This window comes from Myxine glutinosa, chromosome 2 (genome assembly GCF_964187855.1).
Source record: "Myxine glutinosa chromosome 2, kmMyxGlut1.1, whole genome shotgun sequence".
Taxonomy (NCBI): domain Eukaryota; kingdom Metazoa; phylum Chordata; class Myxini; order Myxiniformes; family Myxinidae; genus Myxine; species Myxine glutinosa.
The window spans coordinates 237,844,764-237,869,231 of record NC_136262.1 but is presented as its reverse complement, the minus strand read 5'-3'; the positions used below and the strand labels follow the sequence as shown (position 1 = coordinate 237,869,231).

The 24,468-nt window shown below is 39.2% G+C and overlaps 1 protein-coding gene across 1 annotated transcript in view; it reads left to right on the top strand.

Moving 5' to 3' along the window:
* LOC137420734 (serine incorporator 5) overlaps positions 1-23,419 on the top strand; it is a 69,851-nt gene extending 46,432 nt beyond the window's left edge. Inside the window, exons 5-12 of the mRNA XM_068106065.2 lie at positions 715-808; positions 1,750-1,961; positions 4,601-4,696; positions 13,812-13,935; positions 16,754-16,823; positions 17,615-17,654; positions 17,764-17,908; positions 22,543-23,419. Of these exons, the coding sequence (XP_067962166.1) occupies positions 715-808; positions 1,750-1,961; positions 4,601-4,696; positions 13,812-13,935; positions 16,754-16,823; positions 17,615-17,654; positions 17,764-17,908; positions 22,543-22,690 (929 nt within the window). The 3' untranslated portion in view covers positions 22,691-23,419. The remainder of the gene's footprint in view (positions 1-714; positions 809-1,749; positions 1,962-4,600; positions 4,697-13,811; positions 13,936-16,753; positions 16,824-17,614; positions 17,655-17,763; positions 17,909-22,542) is intronic.
* Positions 23,420-24,468: the final 1,049 nt, after the last annotated feature.

The following is a 24,468-nucleotide window of genomic DNA, read 5'->3' as shown; positions in this document are numbered from 1 at the left end:
ATATTGGATATAACCCAAAACCTTTAATAAAAAAAAACATGTTCTCCCAAGCCACCAAATCGATTGACTCGAAACTTTACGTATGTCATTGACTAGGCATGGCGATTAAAAGATGATCAGGAAAACATCATTGGTCACATGGTGTGGCAGCCATATTGGATTGAAGGAAAATATTAAATAATTATATCTGAAACCGCTTACCCTATCAATGTGAAATTTTACAAATATCATCTAACACCACTGTTGCATATAGTTTGAAAGTGATGATGGCATAGGTCATGTGGTTTGGCAGCCATTTTGGATAGAAAAACGAACCTTATCCGATCAACACAAGACTTCACAAATGTGATCCCATACCCACACATTTGCAGAGTGTACATTTTTTAAGGTCATATGTCATGTGGTATGACAACCATATTATCTTGAAAGGCGATATTTAAAAAAATCCCTTCTCTGAAACCGCCTCACTGATTGATGTGAAACCTGTCATGGCTGGTGAAAATGTGATACTTGAAAACAGCTGATGGGATTTAAATTCAACTTGTTTATTTTTAGGACAGTAAACGAGGGCATCTACCCGTTGTGGGACTATGCGGATTGCGGAGGCATATTTTTGCCACACAGTCGCGTTGCTCTCGTTAATTATATTTGCTAAAATGTTGTGCAGAATGATGTGCGAACTGCTATTGACACAGAGCGATCTGCTATTTGCAGTGTGGTATTACATTGGAATTACCGGTGGCTTCATTTTCATCCTGATCCAATTGATTCTGCTTATCGAATTTGCTCATGTCTGGAACAAGAACTGGTATGAACTTAACTGAAAGCTGGAAATGCAGATTTTTTTTTAATTTTAAGTCAAGTTAACATTACATCTCCATTTTCCAGTTATTTTGTTCACTGCATGAGCCTTAAGCTCATGGAGCGCTGTTTCATTCCAAGCTCCACCCCGATATCTGCAAATACCAAAAAGACAACTGCAATTACTTTTGTCATTGTGTTTAAACAAAAGTGCCACAACCCTCAGGCAGCATTGGTTTTTGTGCTGTTGTTTCTCATTGGCTTTTCACTTCTTCATCTCATAACTTTGCATTTTTATTACATTTGCACAGATTTAGATTTTATTTTCAGAATATAATGTCATAGCTGCTTTTTATAGTGTAGCTTCCATGAAAAAAGACCATGTGCAACCTTTATGGATATTCATCTTCCTCTTCTTCTGCTTCATCATCTTCTTCCTATTTTTCTTGAGTATGCAGCACAAAGCTGAGTAGCATCATTGGCTGAGGGAAAAGCTGAACCTCTGATGCAATTTCCTCTACATTTGGAATTTGTTTAGGATGCCGGCAATAGCTCACCTACTCTTCATTAAGGACACTGTGACATCTTTAAAATCCACCAACTAATGCTGGTAGACATTGTGTGGTGCTGACGCACTACTCACATAGGCTACTTCTACGTATTAACAATCGGGCTGCTTTTCATGGTTTGCGTGGAATTTGCAGAGATGTACAGCGACTTCTAGGACCCCCTGTAAACAATGCATTTAGCGGCTAACGTGGCAGGTCTAAAGGGATCCAAGCGGGATGTAAAAGTGTCCAATGAACAATGCCATATGATTATTTTTGTCTCTCAATTTACACAAAACTGAGTAGTAATATAAAGGTTGTCATGACACTGTTTGACTTGCTGAGTTTTTGTTTTTTTTCTCCCCCCCCCATACCCCCCTCTTCTCTTTTTACTTGTTAGGCTTACAGGAGCTGAAGATAACAAAAGCTGGTATGCTGCATTAGCTGTCGTCATGTTGCTCTTCTACGTGGCTGCCATCACAGCTTTTTCCTTGTTGGTCGTTTACTACACCGATCCAGATGGCTGCGCCCTTAATAAGGGCCTCCTTGCCTTGAACTTCATCCTTTGTGTCATCATCTCTGTGCTGGCCATCTTACCTGCTGTACAAGAAAGTATGTTTTACTCTACTTTTCACATGCATTTGACCCAATTGTCCCAACAGTTTGCATTGAACAAACCGAATGGATATTTGAATAGTTATTTACAACTTATGATAACACAGTTTGTGAAGCTTAAACTTGTCACACATTTCTTTCATTAATCTAGGAGTGAGACTTCTGAGTACCTTCAGAAGCCCTGTCATTGGTCGTCGTGTTTACGGGAGAGCCGATAGCTGCACCTATTAATCAGCCACACCCTGTTTCTGCCATATTAGCGCTTAAATCAGTATATCTTTCTTGCTGTTGATTTGACTTTTTGATTGTCTAAATATCGGTACAGATCATCCGAGTAACTTTTTCTTGGACGCAGTACAACATGAAAGTAGTTTCAGATAATATGGTATGGGCATAGTATTTTTATATTGGGAGGGAGAACACAAGGTGGTAGTGGGCAGTAGACTCTATGTCCTGGAGGGACGAACATACAGGAGACACAAAGACGGTTTTACTTGTGAGAAAAGAGGTGAATGAATAGAGGTAAGCATTACACTTTGACTTCGGTAGGATAAGAACTGAAAGGATTCTGATATGATGAGGTCTTCCCCCTGACAATTTACTTCCAAATATGTTTATAAATGTTGATTCATTATCAGGGAGTTATTTTTGTATGGTTCAAGTGTAGTTGTATCATAACCTTGTAGGCCCCAGTTCCCTTTTTGTCAGTTCAAAGCAATTTGCCTGAAAACGAGTCGATTGTTTAGTGGAATAATACGTTTTATGGAAAGAAGACAAATTCTCTCTGCTGAAGGTATCGTAACAACTCGGCTTGTTTTTGAATGTTTATTGAAATGGACAATTTAAAATCATGATTTGTATTTCTGGATTAAAAAAACACTCATTTTCAAATGCAGCATGCAGGCAACCCTCTATATTCGTGAGGTTCGCTTATTCGCGAATTGGTAAATGTATACGGGTTCCACATTTGCGACCCATGTATTCTCGAGTTTGCAAGCTCCCACAACTTACCCCCACCTCGCCCTTTCACCCACCAACCCTTTCACCCACCAACATCAGCAACAGGAAGGGGAGGTACGCAGATGTTGATACTGTACTGTATTTGGTTCTCGAACCGCAAACACCTCACTGTGCCTTTCAACTCGCTGGCTGTTGTTGATTTCTAATCACCGTTAATCATGGCCTCTATGCAAAAGATGATATTGTTTTTGCCATTGAGAGCATGTTGGTTTTGGGAACGATACGGCATTATTGACTTAACTACGTAGTGTCCCTTGTAGCGTTGGCACAGAGAAGACACCCGGTCCTTAGCAGCCTTGAAGCCCGATGCTGTCCTCTTTCACTTTGAGATGAAAGTCATCGTGGGCATTTTCTTCCAGAACAGGCCGGTCTCATCTGCAATGAAAACTTGCTGTGGTACATACCCCTTCTCAATGCGCTAGGCGAACTGAGAAAGGAATCTTTAAGGTGCCCCGTGGCCCTCTGAGGCATTCTCACCTGCAAGCTTTACGTTGCGGAGACCATACGTACCGCTCCTTGAGGCGGGGGAAACCTCCCCTGCTGGCTTGGAAAGTACTGGGGCCACTCGTACCCACATCACTTGTACTTGTATCTCTCGTACCTGCATCACTCTTGTTTGCAGCACCCTCCACGCCAGCCAGATGATCGTACATACACTTAGCCTTTTCACAAATCCACTTAAAAGGACGTTTTTCTGGGAATTGTCCTCTACCCACACTTAAAGCCTTCTCCATTGCTTCGATGTGGCCGTCCTGGACCTGTGTAATACTTTAGTGCTGAGTACTGCGCACACATATTTATTTATGCACTTCTTTATGTAGTGCACAGTCGACTCGTTCACACAATAATGCCTGCTAACAGAGGCTGCACTCTCACCCCTTTGTAGTCAGTCAAGCAGCTCCACTTTCTGGTTCAGGCTTATGACTTTTTATGCCTCTTGGGACTAGACACATCTCGTGCAGTACGCCTCCTACGATTAGAACCCATGGTCAAATGATGTGCGCAAAAGTTCACGAGCACGAGGAATCGGAGCAGGTCAAGGCAGCAGAACAACCAATGAGCACAAAAAGAACGAGATACAAATTATGCACATAAATAGCCGTGAACGGCTCATCGATAGATTGAGGTGGGGCCGGTCGTGCGTACATTATTTGTGGGGGATGTCGGTGGTGCAGGAGGGTAAACGCACATGTATAGTTGCTGTATCATAAAGATTGTTTTGGAACTGTTATGTGCGCGTCTTGTGGCAAATGGTTTGCATGGGTGGTGAAAGATTGCTTTCGAACTATTATGCGTGCGGCTCATGGAAGATGTGTTGTTTTTTGCGCCCGCGAAAAACCGCGAATATGCGTGGGGCACTGGGCTGCGAATGTCAAAGCAGGTCACAATGTATGAACCGTGAATATGTGGGGTCTGCGAATGTCGGTGTCTTAAGGTATTTTATTGGTTATTTTTCTTTCTGCAGTCATCTTGAACATTATGCTGTAAGTATTTTAACTTTGACACTTCATTTTACCATTTTCTTGTTAAAAATTAAATAGTTAACTTACTTCCTTACCATTTCTATGTCCTTCGTATTTTTTTGTTGTCAACATTTCACTTTGATGTACTTCCAGGACAACCACGTTCTGGCCTGCTGCAATCCTCCATCATCTCTTGCTATGTAATGTACCTTACATTCTCTGCACTCAGCAGCCGACCTACAGAAACTAGTAAGTCTGTTCGAACCAAGGCCTTGCGCTGCATGTTCCTCTGCTCCTCACTTCCCACCACTTCTTGACTCTATTGTACTTTATTTTCTTTTTTTTGTCAGTTTTGTTCTTCTCTGTGTCTCAGCCTCTATCTTTCCAAACGTTGTCATTTTTTTCTCAGGTGCTTGTGTACTTTCGCAAGAGCATACTAGATACATACTCGTGTTTTTTTTTTACTTCAAAGGAAAACTTGTAGAATTTTGAATACTGTACTAATATTTGTTTGATCTCATCATTATCTTTTATTTTTAATTTTCCACCTTACATCCCTGTATTCAAGTTGTGTACACTGCCATTTCTGGTTCACAATTGGTTTTTTAATGCTTTCCCTGTCCTCAATGCAATTGTATGTTTACAGTTTCGAGTTTTTTCATGAAAAATGTCATGGATATGGGCATGGATACTAAAAGTGCAATGCATTAGATCCTTGTGCGAGACTACTTTGGTCACAGCACTCACTCCCTGTTCTACTGTGATGGAAAACGTGTACATCGTCATACCCTCTGTGTACTGTTGTTTCCAGTTGGCCGTCATTGAAAAATTCTCGTTTTTGGTGCTTGAAATATAAAAGGGCCCCACATGCATCGATCAGGTTAATAGCCCCCATTGGACAAAACGGGGGCTTATGGATTTGGTCTTGTCCGTGCATCCGCAACCATATCTCTGAGATTTATAGACCGATTTTGTTCATACTTGGCATGAAGACAATACATGACGGTGTACATATGCACATTATTTTGTTTCACGATGCGATCAAAGATGGCAGACTGGTGGCCATTTTAGTTGTAAAACTAGAACGGCACTCAGTAGAGAGCATACCTCCGCTTGGTTGGCCATATCACCCAATGGTGAAGAATCACTCTACTAGCTGGATCTGGATCCGGATCTTCACCAAAATTGAATCGATTCTTCCTTGTCACACACACAACCTGTCCAACAAGTTTCGTCCAAATCCATTCATAACTTTTTGAGATATCCTGCTATGTATCGTTTTAGCCCTATCTACCAATGGTGAAGAATCACTTTAAATATTCTTGTAGCCGGATTCGAATCCGGATCTTCACCAAAATCGAATAATTTCGTCCTTGTCACATACGCTACATCTCTGCCAAATTTCGTCCGAACCCGTCCACAACTTTTTGAGATATTTTGTTCACAAACGGGCAAACAGACAGACAGACAGACAGGGGTGAAGCATAACCTCCATCCACCTTTGGTGGCGGAGGTAAAAATCCGACGTTGAACCAGTCCTCAACCATTTCTCGGATGTGCATGGACAGATTTTCTTCAAACTTGACACAGAGGCAATCAATACATGAGTATAAATATGCAGAAGATATTTTTTTTGTCATCCACCAAACCAACGATGGCCTACTGACAGCCTTCAACTCCGTGCGGCAAAATTACTGAAACCAAGGTGGGGGCTAAAACATTTTATGTCTTTTTATTCTTGTTCTGAATCTTCTTTGTTGCAGTTTCACAAGCTCTTGAATGCTAAAGTTCCACAATGCCGTCGTTAAAATGGTTTCTCGAGCAAAATGAAAAAGTATTTGAAGAACCCGAGTTGTCGGACATATTTCTGGTAAGCTTCAATTTCAAACAGCATTTAAATAACCCCACATGTCCTCCAACCTTGCAATCATGAAGGCAGGCTTTTTACCTCCGCCACCAAAGGTGGATGGAGGTTATGTTTTCACCCCTGACTGTTTGTCTGTCCGTTTGTCTGTGAACAAAATATCTCAAAAGGTTGTGGACGGATTCGGACGAAATTTGGCAGAGGTGTAGCGTATGTGAAAAAGACAAAATGATTAGATTTTGGTGAAGATCCGGATACGGATCCGGCTACTAGAATTTTTTATGTGATTTTTCGCCATTGGGAGATAGGGCCAAAAACGATGCATAGCAGGATATCTCAAAAAGTTGTGGATGGATTTGGACGAAACTTGGTGGACCGGTTGGATGTCTGACAGGACGATTAGATTTTGGTGAAGATCTGAATATGGATTCAGATATGAGAAATATTTAATTTTTTTTAAGTGATTCTTCACCATTGGGAGATAGGATCAAAAACAATACATAGGATATCTCAAAAAGTTATGGATGGATTTGGACGAAACTTGTTGGACAGGTTGTGTGTGTGACAAGGACGAATCGATTCCATTTTGGTGAAGATCCGGATCCGGATCCAGCTGGTATATTTTTTTACGTCATTCTTCACCATTGAAAACCTTTCCCTGGTGTTGGCTTCGCGGCTAGGGTGCCAGTTTAGGATCCTAGTATCCTGGGTTCGAATCCCGGTCGATCACTGAATTAACGCCAGGGGGGTTGACTCAGCCTGTCATCCTTCCGAGGTCGGCAAATTGAGTACCAGTTCACTGGTAATTCCCTGTTTGTCATCAAAGGCGACAAACCCGGTTGGCGGCAGGAAGGGCATCCGGCCGTAAAACATTGCTTCAAAAAGGGGACCAAAAAACAACAACAACCACGGTGCCCGAAAAAGGCCGACCCCCGCTTCGCGGGGAAAAATGGCCTCTAAAGGTGGTTTTCTTTTTTTCGTTTTTTCTTTTTTTTCTTCACCATTGAGTGATATGGCCAACCAGGCGGAGGTATGCTCTCTACTGAGTGCCGTTCTAGTTGTTGTTGTTTTGAGGTCATCCCATCAAAAAGATGATCTGTAGACTCGAGCATGATATGAAGTGGTAGTTCAAAACAATTCTCTCCCCCCTCCACCAATGTCTTCCCGAAATGTCTCCGCTTTGTTCTTGCAATATAATGTTAAGAGTGATCATCCCGATCAAATTTCTGGCGAATAAACGAGTTGCAACATTTAGATCCATGACCCAAATGCAAGAGGGAAGTGAACACTCTATTACCATCCTTGCCTTGTTTCTTAACTCTTTCACAATGTTACAACGGTCACCTAGCATCCATTAATTTTTGTAGAAGATTTTGATGTGTGCTCAATACCGTGATCTGAATACAATTATATTTTTCGGCTCTATCGCTTTTAGTGATGGTTATCCAACCCATTCTGGCTGTTATAATGAAATCAGACAAGTCTGTTTTCAAAGATGCCACATTATTGATTTTGCATACCTCTAGATAACGATCACTAAACTGGGTAGAAGGCATATTTATGAATGTACAACTGAATTATTTATTGTACACCGCTCCTTTCCTATGCCACCTCCAGGCATTGCAAATCGTCATTGCCGGGCACCGAAGGGGGCTTGGCAGTGACGCACGCTGAAAGAGAGTACTCAGTTTTCACTCTGGTTTCTTGTTTGTTTGTTTTCTTGTTTCCTTGGTTGTCCGGACGATATCTCAGCCATCCTTTGAGCTAGGAAGCTGAAATTTCGGCACAATAGTGAGCAAGTCCTTTGTCAAAAACGGTATTTTTTGTTTTTTGATTAATCAATTAATTGAGGAGTTATTTAATTATTAGCGTTTAATTAAGTACTTATTTAATTAATTAAATTTCATTTCTCTTCTGACCATTATTAACTCAGGCACCTTTTGAGTTAGGAAGCTGATATTTGGACATGCCAATGACCAGGTGATTTGGCTGCAAAGGATATTTTTGATTTATTAATTAATCAATTAATCGATTAATTATTTAATTATTCGATTAATGACAAAAAAAATTTTTTTTTTAAAGTTACAGATTCTGATGAAATAGTGGTAGTTTATGTGTTCTCTGACCAAATTGATTAATAATTTAATTTTTTTATGATTATTATTTATTTATTTTCATTATTAATCATTTATTTATTTTCTTTCTCATTTGGCCAATATCTCAGGCACCTTTTGAGCTGGGAAGCTAATATTTGGACATGAGTGACCAAGTGATGTGGCTATCAAGGATATTTTTGATTTATTGATTAATCATTTCATCTATTAAGTATTTATTGATTAATCGATTAATTATTTATTGAGTAATCAATTAATTATTTAATTTTTTATAAATGACTTATTTAATTAAATTTCTAAAAGATACATCTTCGGATGAAGCACTAGTGCTTTAGGTATGCTATTGTACACCGCTCCTTTCCTATGCCATCTCCAGGCATTGCAAATCGTCATTGACGGGCACCAAAGGGGGCTCGGCAGTGACGCACGCTGAAAGAGAGTACTCAGTTTTCACTCTGGTTTCTTTCTTGTTTGTTGTACACCGCACCTTTCCTATGCCATCTCCAGGCATTGCAAATCGTCATTGCTGGGCACCGAAGGGGGCTCGGCAGTGACGCACGCTGAAAGAGAGTACTCAGTTTTCACTCTGGTTGATTTCTTGTTTTCTTTCTTTCTTGGTTGTCCGGACGATATCTCAGCCATCCTTTGAGCTAGGAAGCTGAAATTTCGGCACAGTAGTGAGCAAGTCCTTTGTCAAATACGGTATTTTTTGTTTTTTGAATAATCAATTAATTGAGGAGTTATTTAATTATTAGCGTTTAATTAAGTACTTATTTAATTAATTAAATTTCATTTATCTTCTGACCATTATTAACTCAGGCACCTTTTGAGTTAGGAAGCTGATATTTGGACATGCCAATGACCAGGTGATTTGGCTGCAAAGGATATTTTTGATTTATTAATTAATCAATTAATCGATTAATTATTTAATTATTCGATTAATGACCAAAAAATTTTTTTTTTTTAAGTTACAGATTCTGATGAAATAGTGGTAGTTTATGTGTTCTCTGACCAAATTGATTAATAATTTAATTTTTTTATGATTATTATTTATTTATTTTCATTATTAATCATTTATTTATTTTCTTTCTCATTTGGCCAATATCTCAGGCACCTTTTGAGCTGGGAAGCTAATATTTGGACATGAGTGACCAAGTGATGTGGCTATCAAGGATATTTTTGATTTATTGATTAATCATTTCATCTATTAAGTATTTATTGATTAATCGATTAATTATTTATTGAGTAATCAATTAATTATTTAATTTTTTATAAATGACTTATTTAATTAAATTTCTAAAAGATACATCTTCGGATGAAGCACTACTGGTTTAGTTATGCGATTAGCCAATTGATTATGAAAATATTTTGTGATAATCTTTTATTGATTTTAATTATACAATTAATCAATCAATTAGTGTACACCTCTCCCTCCCAATGCAGCCTCAATGAGCTGCACTGCGGTATTGCCGGGCGCCGGAGGCGCCCCGGCAATGCCGCGCTGCAGCATATTTAATTATTTGGCATGGGGCGGTGTACTTTGAATGTATGTGTACTTGTTTGTTTTCTTGTTTGTTTGTCCGGGCGATATCTCAGCCATCCTTTGAGCTAGGAAGCTGAAATTTCGGCACAGTAGTGAGCAAGTCCTTTGTCAAATACGGTATTTTTTGTTTTTTGAATAATCAATTAATTGAGGAGTTATTTAATTATTAGCGTTTAATTAAGTACTTATTTAATTAATTAAATTTCATTTCTCTTCTGACCATTATTAACTCAGGCACCTTTTGAGTTAGGAAGCTGATATTTGGACATGCCAATGACCAGGTGATTTGGCTGCAAAGGATATTTTTGATTTATTAATTAATCAATTAATCGATTAATTATTTAATTATTCGATTAATGACAAAAAAAATTTTTTTTTAAGTTACAGATTCTGATGAAATAGTGGTAGTTTATGTGTTCTCTCACCAAATTGGTTAATAATTTAATTTTTTTATGATTATTATTTATTTATTTTCATTATTAATCATTTATTTATTTTCTTTCTCATTTGGCCAATATCTCAGGCACCTTTTGAGCTGGGAAGCTAATATTTGGACATGAGTGACCAAGTGATGTGGCTATCAAGGATATTTTTTATTTATTGATTAATCATTTCATCTATTAAGTATTTATTGATTAATCGATTAATTATTTATTGAGTAATCAATTAATTATTTAATTTTTTATAAATGACTTATTTAATTAAATTTCTAAAAGATACATCTTTGGATGAAGCACTACTGGTTTAGTTATGCGATTAGCCAATTGATTATGAAAATATTTTGTGATAATCTTTTATTGATTTTAATTATACAATTAATCAATCAATTAGTGTACACCTCTCCCTCCCAATGCAGCCTCAATGAGCTGCACTGCGGCATTGCCGGGCGCCGGAGGCGCCCCGGCAATGCCGCGCTGCAGCATATTTAATTATTTGGCATGGGGCGGTGTACTTTGAATGTATGTGTACTTGTTTGTTTTCTTTCTTGGTTGTCCGGACGATATCTCAGCCATCCTTTGAGCTAGGAAGCTGAAATTTCGGCACAGTCGTGAGCAAGTCCTTTGTCAAATACGGTATTTTTTGTTTTTTGAATAATCAATTAATTGAGGAGTTATTTAATTATTAGCGTTTAATTAAGTACTTATTTAATTAATTAAATTTCATTTCTCTTCTGACCATTATTAACTCAGGCACCTTTTGAGTTAGGAAGCTGATATTTGGACATGCCAATGACCAGGTGATTTGGCTGCAAAGGATATTTTTGATTTATTAATTAATCAATTAATCGATTAATTATTTAATTATTCGATTAATGACCCAAAAAAAAATTTTTTTTAAGTTACAGATTCTGATGAAATAGTGGTAGTTTATGTGTTCTCTGACCAAATTGATTACCAATTTAATTTTTTTATGATTATTATTTATTTATTTTCATTATTAATCATTTATTTATTTTCTTTCTCATTTGGCCAATATCTCAGGCACCTTTTGAGCTGGGAAGCTAATATTTGGACATAAGTGACCAAGTGATGTGGCTATCAAGGATATTTTTGATTTATTGATTAATCATTTCATCTATTAATTATTTATTGATTAATCGATTAATTATTTATTGAGTAATCAATTAATTATTTAATTTTTTATAAATGACTTATTTAATTAAATTTCTAAAAGATACATCTTCGGATGAAGCACTAGTGGTTTAGTTATGCGATTAGCCAATTGATTATGAAAATATTTTGTGATAATCTTTTATTGATTTTAATTATACAATTAATCAATCAATTAGTGTACACCTCTCCCTCCCAATGCAGCCTTAATGAGCTGCACTGCGGTATTGCCGGGCGCCGGAGGCGCCCCGGCAATGCCGCGCTGCAGCATATTTAATTGTTTGGCATGGGGCGGTGTACTTTGAATGTATGTGTACTTGTTCCACTTTTATTTACTCCACAACTGAATTATTCCAAGATCATGTTTTTTTCACCCTCATGCTTGGTATGGTGAAGCCTTGAAAATATTGTAAAGGTAAGTAGATACATTTAAGTATTACATGTAAAATTACAAAAAGGAGAAGGTGTGTGTGTGTGTGTGTGTGTGTGTGTGTGTGTGTGTGTGTGTGTGTGTGTGTGTGTGTGTGTGTGTGTGTGTGTGTGTGTGTATCACACTTCATTCTAAAGGGTTCCTGCTGTTGCAGAGTAATAAAAATGGTGCCGTTGTAAAGCGAATAATCAATTTATTTGGAAAAAAAACATTATCCATTTAATCATAAGGATACCTGTTTTAAAAGGCTGTTTCTCTGCGTTTGAAAAAGAAGAAGCGATAATAGGAGCTTAATGCAGCGGTTCCAGCGGCAACATTTAGTATTCTATGACAGCATGAACCCTTTTGAAAACACGGAAGGAGCACACAAAATTATATATAATAATACTTCTCGAAGCATGAGAAAATATATAACAGTACAGGGAAGAAGCACAAAAGCCAACAACGTGTTGTAAAAGATCAATTTTTTTGTGTGTTTCACTTCATTTACATCCTCATTGAGATTCACAGACAGACATTCAATATGTATGTAAAGTACAACATGCTGCCTTTTGATTAAACCCTACAGGTAGGCACACCTAGTATTTATGAATGTACAACATAATTATTTATTCCACTTTTAAGATTACTTCTTCACACTTGCACTTGGTTTGGTGAGGCCTTTAAGATCTTGTCAAGGTTTCCTTTTCACAGCATTGTGTTTATTTTATTGTTTTGGCCTGTATCTTTCCTATTCCGTATAAATTACCTGGCTGTGCAACACATTTAACATTAAAACCCTTTTCCCTATTATTACCCTATTACCACAGAGAGAGAGCGGGAAACTTGCTTACAGAATACACCTCTGACGTTCTTGAGGCCTGAGCCTTGATGTACTGTAATCTCTATACTCTACAGAGGATAATCACATGGCCCGTCCTGCTGCTCCTGCACAGAGTGGATGTACTAGTTGCCTGAAACCAGAGCAGCTGTCTGTCAGACTTGTAATTGATATTGAACCAAACCATGAAGACCCTCGGAGATGAATTTTATAATATACCTTCAACAGCACGGATGAGGGAGTTGAGTGGACAGAAAATATATATTTTGTGTCGCAGGATGTGACCACAGTGTGGTCATTCTTGTTATGGTAATAAATATGGATTAAAATAACCTGATCGTCGTGTATCGAGGACCTTGGACCAGTAGTGTGGTACTGGTCATCCTGTTTGACAGTGTAAAGTAGACACAAATAATTAGTTGGTCTAGTAAAATCATTTTGAAAATCTGGGAACAAGGTGAGGTGTGCATTGAAGAATGAAATATATTGTTGTGGAAATGGCTTCCAGGGGTTAAAATTGTATATCTTAATTAGCAATAGTTATTTCCATGTTTTGCACAAGCGTGAGTTAATTTAATTGTGATATAGGATTATGCATCGGTGTTTGTATGGAAAGCTGTTGTCTTCCCTCTGTAATGTTTGTCTAAAACCATTTTTGAATGTTTTCTTTTGTAATCCGTCATAAATATCCTTTAAAGGGGAATTTTACCAATGACGCGAAGGTCAAATTTTGGCCTTTGGATAGGAGCAAACAGGTCCTTGATCCAGCCCGGGGTGTCTCGGCTGTTTGGCCGACGGGACTGCCGTGAATGTATAATTGTGCAAGCGAGTATTTCAATCGGTTGTACTTGAAAGTGATTTGTATTTAATTTTTTTATTTATTTCATGGGAGATTTGTGTGTATTAAGCTACTTACTTCCTGCTATTGAGGAATGTTCAGCAGTTAGCCTTTTGCCTTCAAGCATCTCTTCTTGTCCCTGCAGTCCTGCGAGGAAACAGCAATGTGACCATCTGCATTCCCAATGCAGGAGAGAGCCAATATGCGGTTGACACCACCACGGCGGTTGTGGGTAGCCTTATTATGTACGGCTGCGTTCTCTTTGCCTGGTACGTAACCTAGCGTGCGAGTGCAAACACACATGACACATTTGAGTGAAATACGCGTGCCATTGACTTCACCATCTTTCGGTCTTTACTGGGCCAAGTTTCTTTGTGCAGTGCAAGGATGTTATTGTTTATTTTATTTTTATTTTTGATGCTTTCGTGATGCTGCAAGCAACTTGGTTTTCCTTCACTCCATTTTACAAGAACTCGTGTAAACATTTTTTGCGAATATACTCAATATTTTGTAAAATACTGCAATGTATTTGAGTAAGGATGTACCAGGCCTTTTGTAAATGAGGGATTGTGAACTTTCAGAAATGTCAACCTCACCTCTGGAAGTGTTCTCCGAGCAGCAACGTGTGAGGTTTATCGGTTGATTATTGAGTTTTACAGGACTCATTTACTCGTACTTTGAATTGACTTTGTAAAAAAGAAAAAGAAAAAAAAACATCGATTTTAAATGCACTGTTTTGTCATTTCAATTAACACATATTGTTCCCAAAATATTTAATTTGCAAGCGAGTAACTCATTTTTATTTATTTATTTATTGCCAGTTTTGTGGCTTCCTTCTGGAATGTTTTTTTTTCTTCTGTTGTCGAGTTGACATTTTTACTCCCGCCAGGGAGTAATACATTCACTCGTGTCCATGTGTGTGTGTTCGTGTGTTTGTGAACAAGATATCTGGAAAAGTTCTGAACGGATTTGGATGAAAGTTGGTGGGATGATTGCCCTTGGGATAAGGAAGAATTGATTAGTTTTTGGTGAAGCTCAGGATATTATTCCCGATCCAGGAATTTTTTGAAGGATTTTTTTACCATTGGAAGATAGGGCTCATTTTTTTTTTAACGTTATCTTCTATATATTCTATATTTAACATTGTGATATGAAAATAATTTTCATATTTGTTGTAAATGTAGTTTAAACTCGTGGTTATGCGTTAGAGCGGTGTATTTTTTAGCAGCGTCGTCTTCAATGTTCATTTCTTTTTCTAATAAAGACATATTCTGTCATTTTAAAACCACCAAAGTGTGTCTTAGGTTTTCCTGTTTCATAAAATGTATTGTTTGATACGTATAATGCTTTAAAACTTTTTTTTTTCTTTTTTTTTTTTACCTCAGAAGAGATATCAACATTTAGCTCAGTGAATGTCATTCGCGGTGTCAGTATTTGATGAACTTATAAAGACTTAGATCCAGATTTGTCAATGGCTGAGGTATATTAACAAACGAATAAAACAAATTTGGCCAAATTTCAACTTTTTTTTAAAAAGATCGCATATTCACCCCGGTTGTGAGGTTGAAGCAGAAGAAACCTCACATGGGCTTCCCAGACCAAAGAATAATTCTGGCTCTGCGATTTTCAGGTTTATTTATCTATATATATATATATATATATATTTTTTTTTTTTAATGAACAGGATTAAATAATTAAATTGATATATTTGGGAAAATTATGTGCCCAGAACAGGAATCGGACTCAGGTCCTCTGGTGAACCGTACCAGTGCTCTGCCATCTGAGCTATCTGGGCGACCCTGACTGAGTATGCAATTTCCCCTCACATATGATTGCCACTCTCTTTCCGTCAATGCTTCCGGGGCACTCGCTGCCAACCATAGCAGCATCAACGGCCTGAACATGAGAGGGTCTTCCTCCAATGGCGGGACAAATCCATGTCCTCTATTATAAACACCACTGGGGGCGAAGTGAAGCAATTAGATTAAATTGATAACTGGATTAAAAAATTAAATTGATATACGTTTTAAATTTATATATGGTAAATGTATATAATTTTCCCACATATATCAATTTAATTATTCTTAGTTTTTGTTAATATTTGTTTTACAACACCATAAAGTTATCCTCATTATTCCTTTTAATTTTAACCTTTCCACTTACTGTAATGTTGTCTGTCACTGTGCCTTTGTCTCCTTGTCTCTTCTATCTACTGAAGCAATGAGGCTTCTTATCTTGCTCAAGTCTTTGGACCATGCTGGGTGCTTAAAGTTTATGAATACGAATTTCAAGTAAGCAAATGTGTGTGCGTACTTTCGTGGCAATATCTTCACCCCACGTGATTTCCTAGCTGCATCTCGCATCACAATACCTGAGTTTGCTTTTCGCACTATAGCGCACTACCTTAAGCTGAGATTTAGGCAAAACTTGTATATTTTTACAACACTCTGGCTCAAGGTCAATAAAAAGGAAAGATATTCATTAAAAAAAATTATTTCCTGAAGGCAGTTGTTGCAGATTGGGTGTGCGAGATGTGGTTATGATCATAAAGCATATTTTCCTCAATCTCGTCAATTTAACCAGTGTTCTCGGTTAGTGAACAGCACGATGCTATTTCTGGCGGTGGATGCTTTCGGCCAAAAACATTACTGTTGCTCGAGTGAAATTTTATTTTTCCAAGTCTGAACTGGAAAGTTGGCCTCATTTTTCTACCGTACATCCTCTCAGCATTCCTTATTTGTTGAGCTTCGCCGTCATTCCATGTTATGTCATGGTATGGCATTAATGTCGACAACATTTGACATACCAGCTGGCCTTAATAACTTGGCTGCAGTTTCTGCATAATAATTTACACATTATTTTGAAAGCACTGCATTGTTTTTGGCTTTTAATCATTTCTAGATGGGCCTTACTGTTTGCTATGTTTTCCTAAGCTTGTAGATTAGTACCTTTTGAACCTGTTGCTATCCTTGCGTACAATGCCTTCCAAACTTCCTGACTTATCCTCCTTTTCCTCCTGCTTTTTGTGTCGTGCTTTGACCCTCTTCCCAAACTGACCATTCCTCCACTGGCCTTTGCTTGCGCTAGTGCCCGCTCCACTACCAACTCCTCCGCCGCAGCCTTGGGCATTGGTGAAGGCGAGGCTTCCGGCCCTACTGTGAGTAATTCAGAACGGTTTTGAAATCTGACTTACCTGATTTGTGATCAGATCTTTAAATTTTATTGTGAGGTTTGAGTCAAATTTCTGCATTGATAAAAAGCTGTGGTTAAAAAGGTTATATGGATCTCACAATTTGTACAGTCGTTTACTTCCTCTCCAACTACCTCCATCGTAATTACCCCAAATTGATTTCTGGTGGTTGATATTGGAGTTTATGAATGAAGTTGGGAGTGTTTTTTTCCATTTGGGAATGTTTTTTTCCATTTGGGAGTTGGGAGTGTATTTTACATTTCCAAGTTGGGAGTGTTTTTTTCCATTTGGGAGTGTTTTTTCCATTTTTCCATTTCCATTCATACAAACTACCTCCATTGTAATTACCCCCAATTGATTTCTGGTGGTTGATATTGGAGTTGATGAATGAAGTTGGGAGTGTTCTTTAGGAAGCTCTGATGCTCATTTTATTTCATAGGCGAGAGACATTTGAGCTCTAAACAATTACTTATAGATTAACTGATTTTATTTTGTTAATTGAGAACCTCTTGTTCGAAATTTGAGAAGCAATCGTTCCAAAAGCACCATTCCCCTTGATGTTGGAGAACCATTCCCTCCCCTTGTCTTGTGCAAACAACAGTTAAAAAAATTATTCTTCTCTTCTACTTTCCATTCATATAATTTTCAATTATCACTCTCCTATGGAGATCGATGTAGTTTCTTTAGTTTTTTTTTTTTTGTCGACAATAGTTTCATATTCGGTATCAATCTGACTTTCATTCCACTTTATTTTTCAGGAGGCATCCTGTTGTTTTTGTTGCATCTCGGATGAGGAAGGTATGATACTTCAGTGGTTAGATAACAAACAATTTGTAATAGGCAAGGCTTGCCTGAAACCACTGTTTATAACTTGTGTTATGCTTCTGGTTGCTTTGATTACCCACAGGAGGATACGAAGAGACTGATAATGGGCAGTCACAAAAGGTCATCCACAATGAAAAGGATTCTGTCGTGTACAGCTATTCTTTCTTCCACTTTGTCTATTTCCTTGCATCCCTCTACGTCATGATGACTCTCACAAACTGGTCCAGGTGAGAATTCCAAATTGTTACCTTTGTCGCCGTGGGGGCTATCTATTTATTACATATGTAAATGTGGCGTAATATTGAATCCTGCTCCCCCTAACCCATCCCCCATTCCCCACATGCCTCTTCTGTCCCCTTACTCATGTCATCCCAAACTTCTTTCCTTTTTCTCCTTGCTCTTTCCAGACCCCTCTAATCTCTTTTCTCTCTTTTGTGAAAACTCTCGTAGGATCAAACATTTTTTTTTTTTTTTGCCGAAAACACTCCCTGACACTCACTGATGAAGTTCTGGAACTTTGACAAAGATCCGTTTAGCCATCTGTGAGAAAAATGGCAGGATACACAGGCAGACAGACTATAGTATGTATAGATGGGGAGGCTTATAGCTGCTGAAATGTTTCTTTCTGCAATTAGCACCCCCCAATTTTAATGTTACCCCAGAGTTTCTTAGACCAGAGGAGTACTAAAACCATCACTTAGGTTTTTCTCCCTTTTTTGTGCCAATTTCCGAGCTGTATCTCAAATCTGGGACTTTCGAAATAAACGTTCGCATCAATAATGGGAATAAAAAGTAAGCATGATTGACATTTTGACCTTGACCTATTTTAAGGTCATGACCTATTTATAGACATTTTAACATTTTATGCCAATTCCGACGAAGGTGCCGGAGGCATTATGTTTTTGGGTTGTCCGTCCGTCCGTCCGTCTGTAATAGGTTTTCGTTCCCGCGATAACTTGAGAACAGCTGAAGGGATCCGAGTCAAATTTGGTGCAGGTATGCATAATCAGGTAAAGATAAACTGATTAGATTAGATTTTTCCTGATCTCTATAAAATTTCTCATGAAGATCCATCTTCAAATGGTTAACATCCAAACAATGATACAATTGTTGCATTCTGGGGCTGTTTTCGAGTCTTGCTTTCTTTGGAAATTGTCGAGAGTATTTCTCCCACAAAACTTGGTTTGTGACATCGGTCTCATTTTTCACCCAGCGTCCACATTTCATCAGGTCATGTCTTCCTTTCAAACAGTTCACCATTCAAGGGGCGATGATAAAAACTCACCAACTGCCATTGTGTTCTATTTTGTGTGGGTTTTTCAACGGACAGTCTGAGTAAACATGTCTTTACATTGTAAACAACTTCCATTTTGATTGACAAAATTTATTCCTCCCCTACTCAACAAGGTGCCAAGTTGGCTTTACCAGTTTAAACATGGTCCACTTTTTTTACAATGACCAAATCTCATCCACAATCTTGTAAGAAATTGTCACGATGGACATATCAATATCGTTCAATTTTTTTTTTCGTGTCTCGTTTTCGGTATTCATCGACACAGACGTTCATATCTCACTGGCTAGTTCATATAAAGTATTCGTCAGTTTCATTTTCTTTTCTCAGAAGTTAACTGATATATTTGGACAAGGTATTTTTATCTCTCCGTTGACGAAGTTGCCAGAGGCATTATGTTTTGAGGTTGTCAGTCCGTCCGTGATAGGTTTTCGTTACCGCGATAACCTGAGAACGGCTTAAGTGATCTTAGTCAAACTTGGTGCATGTATGTATAATTAGGTAAAGATAAACTGATTAGATTTTGGGGTCACGAGGTCAGAGGTCATGTTAGGTAAAAATTCTGTTACCACAATAACTTGTGAATCAGTGATGGGATTCTGACCAAATTTGGTACACTTATGTAGAATGATGTAAAGATGAACTGATTAGATTTTGGGGTCAACAGGTCAAAGGTCAATGTCTGTGATATGTCTATAACTTGAGAATGGCTGAAGTGATCCAATTCAAACTTGGTACAGGTATGTATAATGATGTAAATATTAACTCTTTACACTTTGGGGTCAAAGGTCAAAGTCTGTAATATGTCTATAATTTGAGAACTGCAAAAGGGATCTCATTCAAACTTGGTACAGATATGTATAATGATGTAGAGATTAACTGAGTAAATTTTGGGTGCAAGAGGTCAAAGGTCAAAGCCTGTAATAGGTCTATAACGTGAGAATGGCTGAAGGGATCGAATTCAAACTAGGTACAGATATGTATAATGATGTAAAGATTAACTGATTAGATTTTTGGGTCCTGAGGTCAAAGGTCAGATGTCATGTCAGGTAAAAATGTGATAACTTGTGAACAGCTGAAGGGATTGAAATTAAACCTTGGTACTCATCCAACGGAAGGAAATCTCATTTCCTTTCACAAAGCCCGAAACAAGTGTGTGTCCACCCTCAGGAGAGCCAGGAAACAATATCTCACCATTCTCAAGACCGAACTCTCTTATCTGTCTCCCTCTTCCAAATCCTGGTGGCGTCTGGTCAAATCTGTTTCTGGTGTTTGTTCCCCCTCCATCCCCTCCCTCACCTCAAACGGCTTAACGGCTGACTCCGCACGTGAAAAAGCTGAATGCCTCAACTCTGTGTTTGCCTCTAAATCTTGTGTCCCAAACCCATCCCTCTCTGTACCCAGCGTACCCAGTCGTACCCAGCTGCTCCTGGACTCTGTGTCCTTTCCTCCTGACAAGGTGGAAAAGTTTCTGTCAACCCTCGACTCTGATTCTGCAACTGGTCCTGGCGGCATCAGCCCACAGGTCCTAAAATCATGTTCTTCTGCTCTTTCACTCCCTCTTTTTGTTCTCTTCACCCTCTCTTTTGCTCAAGGTCATCTGCCATCTGCTTGGAAATCAGCCAACATCACCGGTTTGCACAAAAAAGGTGCAAAAACAGATCCCAGCAACTACAGACCAATCAGCCTTCTCCCAATTATCAGCAAAGTCATGGAATCCATCATTGCTTCAGATATTAAATCTTTGCTCTTCTCCAATGGCTTGATCTCTGATCATCAATTTGGTTTCAGACCTGGTCACTCTACTCTGGACATGCTGCTTCTGCTTTCTCAACAATGGATGGAGGTCCTCAACGCCAAACAGGAAATTAGAGCTGTCTCCCTTGACATTTCACGTGCCTTCGATACGGTCTGGCACCCTGCTCTGCTCACCAAACTCTCCTCCTTTGGTATCCATGGAAATCTCCACGCATGGCTGGCGGACTTCCTCTCTGGTCGTAGTCAACGTGTGGCCCTGAATGGGTTTCTCTCATCTCCTCTTCCTGTTCAGGCTGGAGTTCCCCAAGGTAGTGTTCTGGGCCCTGTGCTTTTTCTGGTCTTCATCAATGATCTCTCTGACTCTCTTGAAAATCCTCTCTATCTCTTTGCTGACGACTCTACTCTCTGTCGCTCCATTCCTCATCCCTCAAATCGGCAGTCTGCAGCCTCCTCACTCTCTGCAGACCTGGACAAAATCACAGACTGGTCAAACAAGTGGAACATGTCTTTCAATCCTGACAAATCTCACACTCTTACAATGTCTCTCCGAAAGGACCGACTGGACAACCCTCCCATCTACTTTCTCAACAATCCTCTCCAAGAAGTTCTGTCGCTCACGCTTTTGGGTCTCACTATCTGCCATGATCTTTCTTGGGAAAACCACATTTCCAAGCTGGCCTCCAAAGCCAGTCTCCGACTGGGCATCCTCCGTCGTGCGAAGTCCTTCCTTGGCACACCTGAGCTCCTCACCACATACAAGGCTTTCATCCGCAGCTCAATGGAATACTGTTCCCCCTCTGGGCTGGTGCTCCTGCCTCACACCTTTCTCGGCTTCACGCTGTTGAGGCCAAAGCTTTCAGAATCATTGGAATCTCCTGCGATGTAGTCAACACCGAGGGCCTTTCACTCACTCACCACAGGCAGGTTGGTGGTCTTTCTGTCTTCTACCGACTCCTCTCCGGCCTTGCTCCCCCAGCTCTCTCTGTGCTCTGTCCCCCCAATATTCCTTCAGGTCGCACAAGATCTGCCTGCAACCCTCTTATGGTTAAACTGCCAAAGTCTAGGCTCTCTGCTCACCTTCACTCTTTCATTCCCCTTTTCTCCCGCCTCTGGAACAAACTCCCCCACTCCCTTCAATCCCACTCCTCCCTCCAGGTCTTTAAAACAGCTGTTCACCACCATCTCTTATCTTCCCCCATCGAAAACCTTGATCTTTTCTACCCCCGGTAATTCACCCCAGAGTCCTTGCAGTGTTCATATGTTTTATTCCTCTCCCACCTCCCCCCAAGTCCTCCCGATGTCCCTGCTCTCAAATGTTGTGTTTGTGTCCTTCCCCCTCTTCCCCCTCTCTTTTGTGTCCTTCCCCCTCTCTCCCCATCTTGTCTGCCGCTCCCCTTGTTTTTTGTGTTTTGTGTGTCGGTTTGTCTTTTTGTGTGATTAATGTTAGCTCTTTCACGAGCCTCGATCTTGTATACAGTACAAGTATGTATAATGATGTAAACATGAACTGATTCAAATTTGGAGTCAAGTGGTCAATGGTCTGAGGTCATGTCAGGTAAAAATGTGATAACTTGAGAACAGCTGAATGGATTTAAAGCAAACTTGGTACAAGTATTATAATGATGAAATAATGTGGGCGGAGGCATATCGGTCGATGTCATGACGTTGAAGAGTGTTGTTGAAGTTCTTTTTAAATGAGGCTCCATTAAATCACTTGTTTTTTTTTCAGATTTTCATTTTTTTAACTCGGTCGTGTACAGCTATAACTGGTGTGAAATCAAAATGATTGTCATTCACCCTCACCCACCCCAGTTATGAAAATGCCAAGTTTGACATGGTCGGTCATAGTAGCTGGTCCACTTTCTGGGTCAAGATGTCCTCATGCTGGATCTGCATTGTACTCTATACATGGACTCTGGTTGCCCCTCTATGCTTCCCCGACCGGGAGTTTCCTCAATAGGACAACCGTTCGGCTTTCCCTGAATCCAAGACATGTTTTTCCTTCGGGTAAATTAAGTGAATATTTTGTAGTATTTTGAGACCAGACAGTTTTACCCCACTTTATGACTTGTACAATGAGACATGTAGTTTTACTATTTGGACATGGTATGTGTTGTGCAGCCTAATCTGTGCTTTTGCACAATGTGCCGTTGGCACGTTGTTGTAAAACATTGATTTGATAATTCTATAAGTTCCTTTAAAGTGCATTACAAATTGGCGAACGTAAGGAATCCAAAGAGTATGCATGAGTACACTCGTACAAACAGGAACTGCAGGTCGACCATACAAATTAAATGTTGGAATTTGTTCTCATGGGGAAATTCCCACGGAGGGAATTTCGTTAAAACAAATTTTTGATAACGACTGTTCAACAAATCGCGTATCTTTTACTTGTAAAGATACTCGACTGTATATTGTGCATACGTCGAATGTAAAAACGAATATTATTTAACATTGTGTTATGTGATGTTTTACTTCAGACTAATTGTTATACTTTATCAAGCTGGGAAATGATTGGTATTCAGATTGAAGCTTAGGATTTTTTCCTGTCATGTAACTGATGTGCAGGTGAATAATTTATTTTGCATTGGGGAATTTGTTTAAACGCTATCTCTAAAACGGAAACGCAGGTAAAAAGCAGGTGTTACATTTTTTAATTGGAACAAGATGCAATAAACAGTTCAAGATATGTCGGTATTTATTTTCATTTTAGGAAGTATCGTATACACAAATTGTGTGTGTGCATATATGCTTGAGTGCCTGTGTGCGCGCGTGTGTGTGTGTGTGTGTGTGTGTGTGTGTGTGTGTGTGTGTGTGTGTGTGTGTGTGTTATTTGCAGCTGGGAGTTGTTATAATGATTGATATGTTCTCCAACCTCTATAAATCGAGACCGATGACCCGATGATTTATGTCCGATCGAGATCTACCCGATGATGATGATGATGATGATGATGATGATACATCGAGAGATTCAACGTTTCAGTCACAACACAAATTCCATGCATCCACTGACTTTCATCAGGAATGAAATCGCCATTATCTTCCTCCCATCTAAACACTGTGGGTGAGCCAAGTTGGAAGACCAATCACAAAGCTCTGTTGCCAGATCTTATGATCACCTGCCAATCCTAACGAGGTTAACCAGCCAATGGTGAGTCTGTTTGCCAAAGACCCCATGAATCTTGAGAGGTACGTTGTGTTTTTATGTGATGATAGGGAAGGATAACAGTGGCAGAATATCTCAAGTATGTTCAAAGAGATATGCCAAAGCAAACAACAAATGTCTTCCTAACTATGATGCTAAAAAAAGATAGTTCTAACTTGATGTATTACATGAATGAATGAATGAATGATCGTTCTTAAGGCCATTTTCCCCGCTAGAGCAGGGGTCAGCCTTGCGGGCCCCATGACAATCATGGTTCCCTGTTTGAGGCAATATTTTTATGGCCGGATGCCCTTCCTGACGCCAACCCTTGGTCGCCTCTTACGATGCGCAGGGATACGGTGTACCTATTCTAAATCGGGGTACACACCGTGATCATTCATCCCAGCAAGCTGGTGCTCAATTTGCCGACCTCAGAAGGATGACAGGCTGAGTCAACCCCCCTGGCGTTAATTCAGCAATCGACCGGGATTCAAACCCAGGATTCTAGGATCCCAAGCCAGCACCCTAACCGCTAAGCCAACACCAGGCTTTACTTACTACGTTATATGATAAAGAGAATTATGTTTTACATC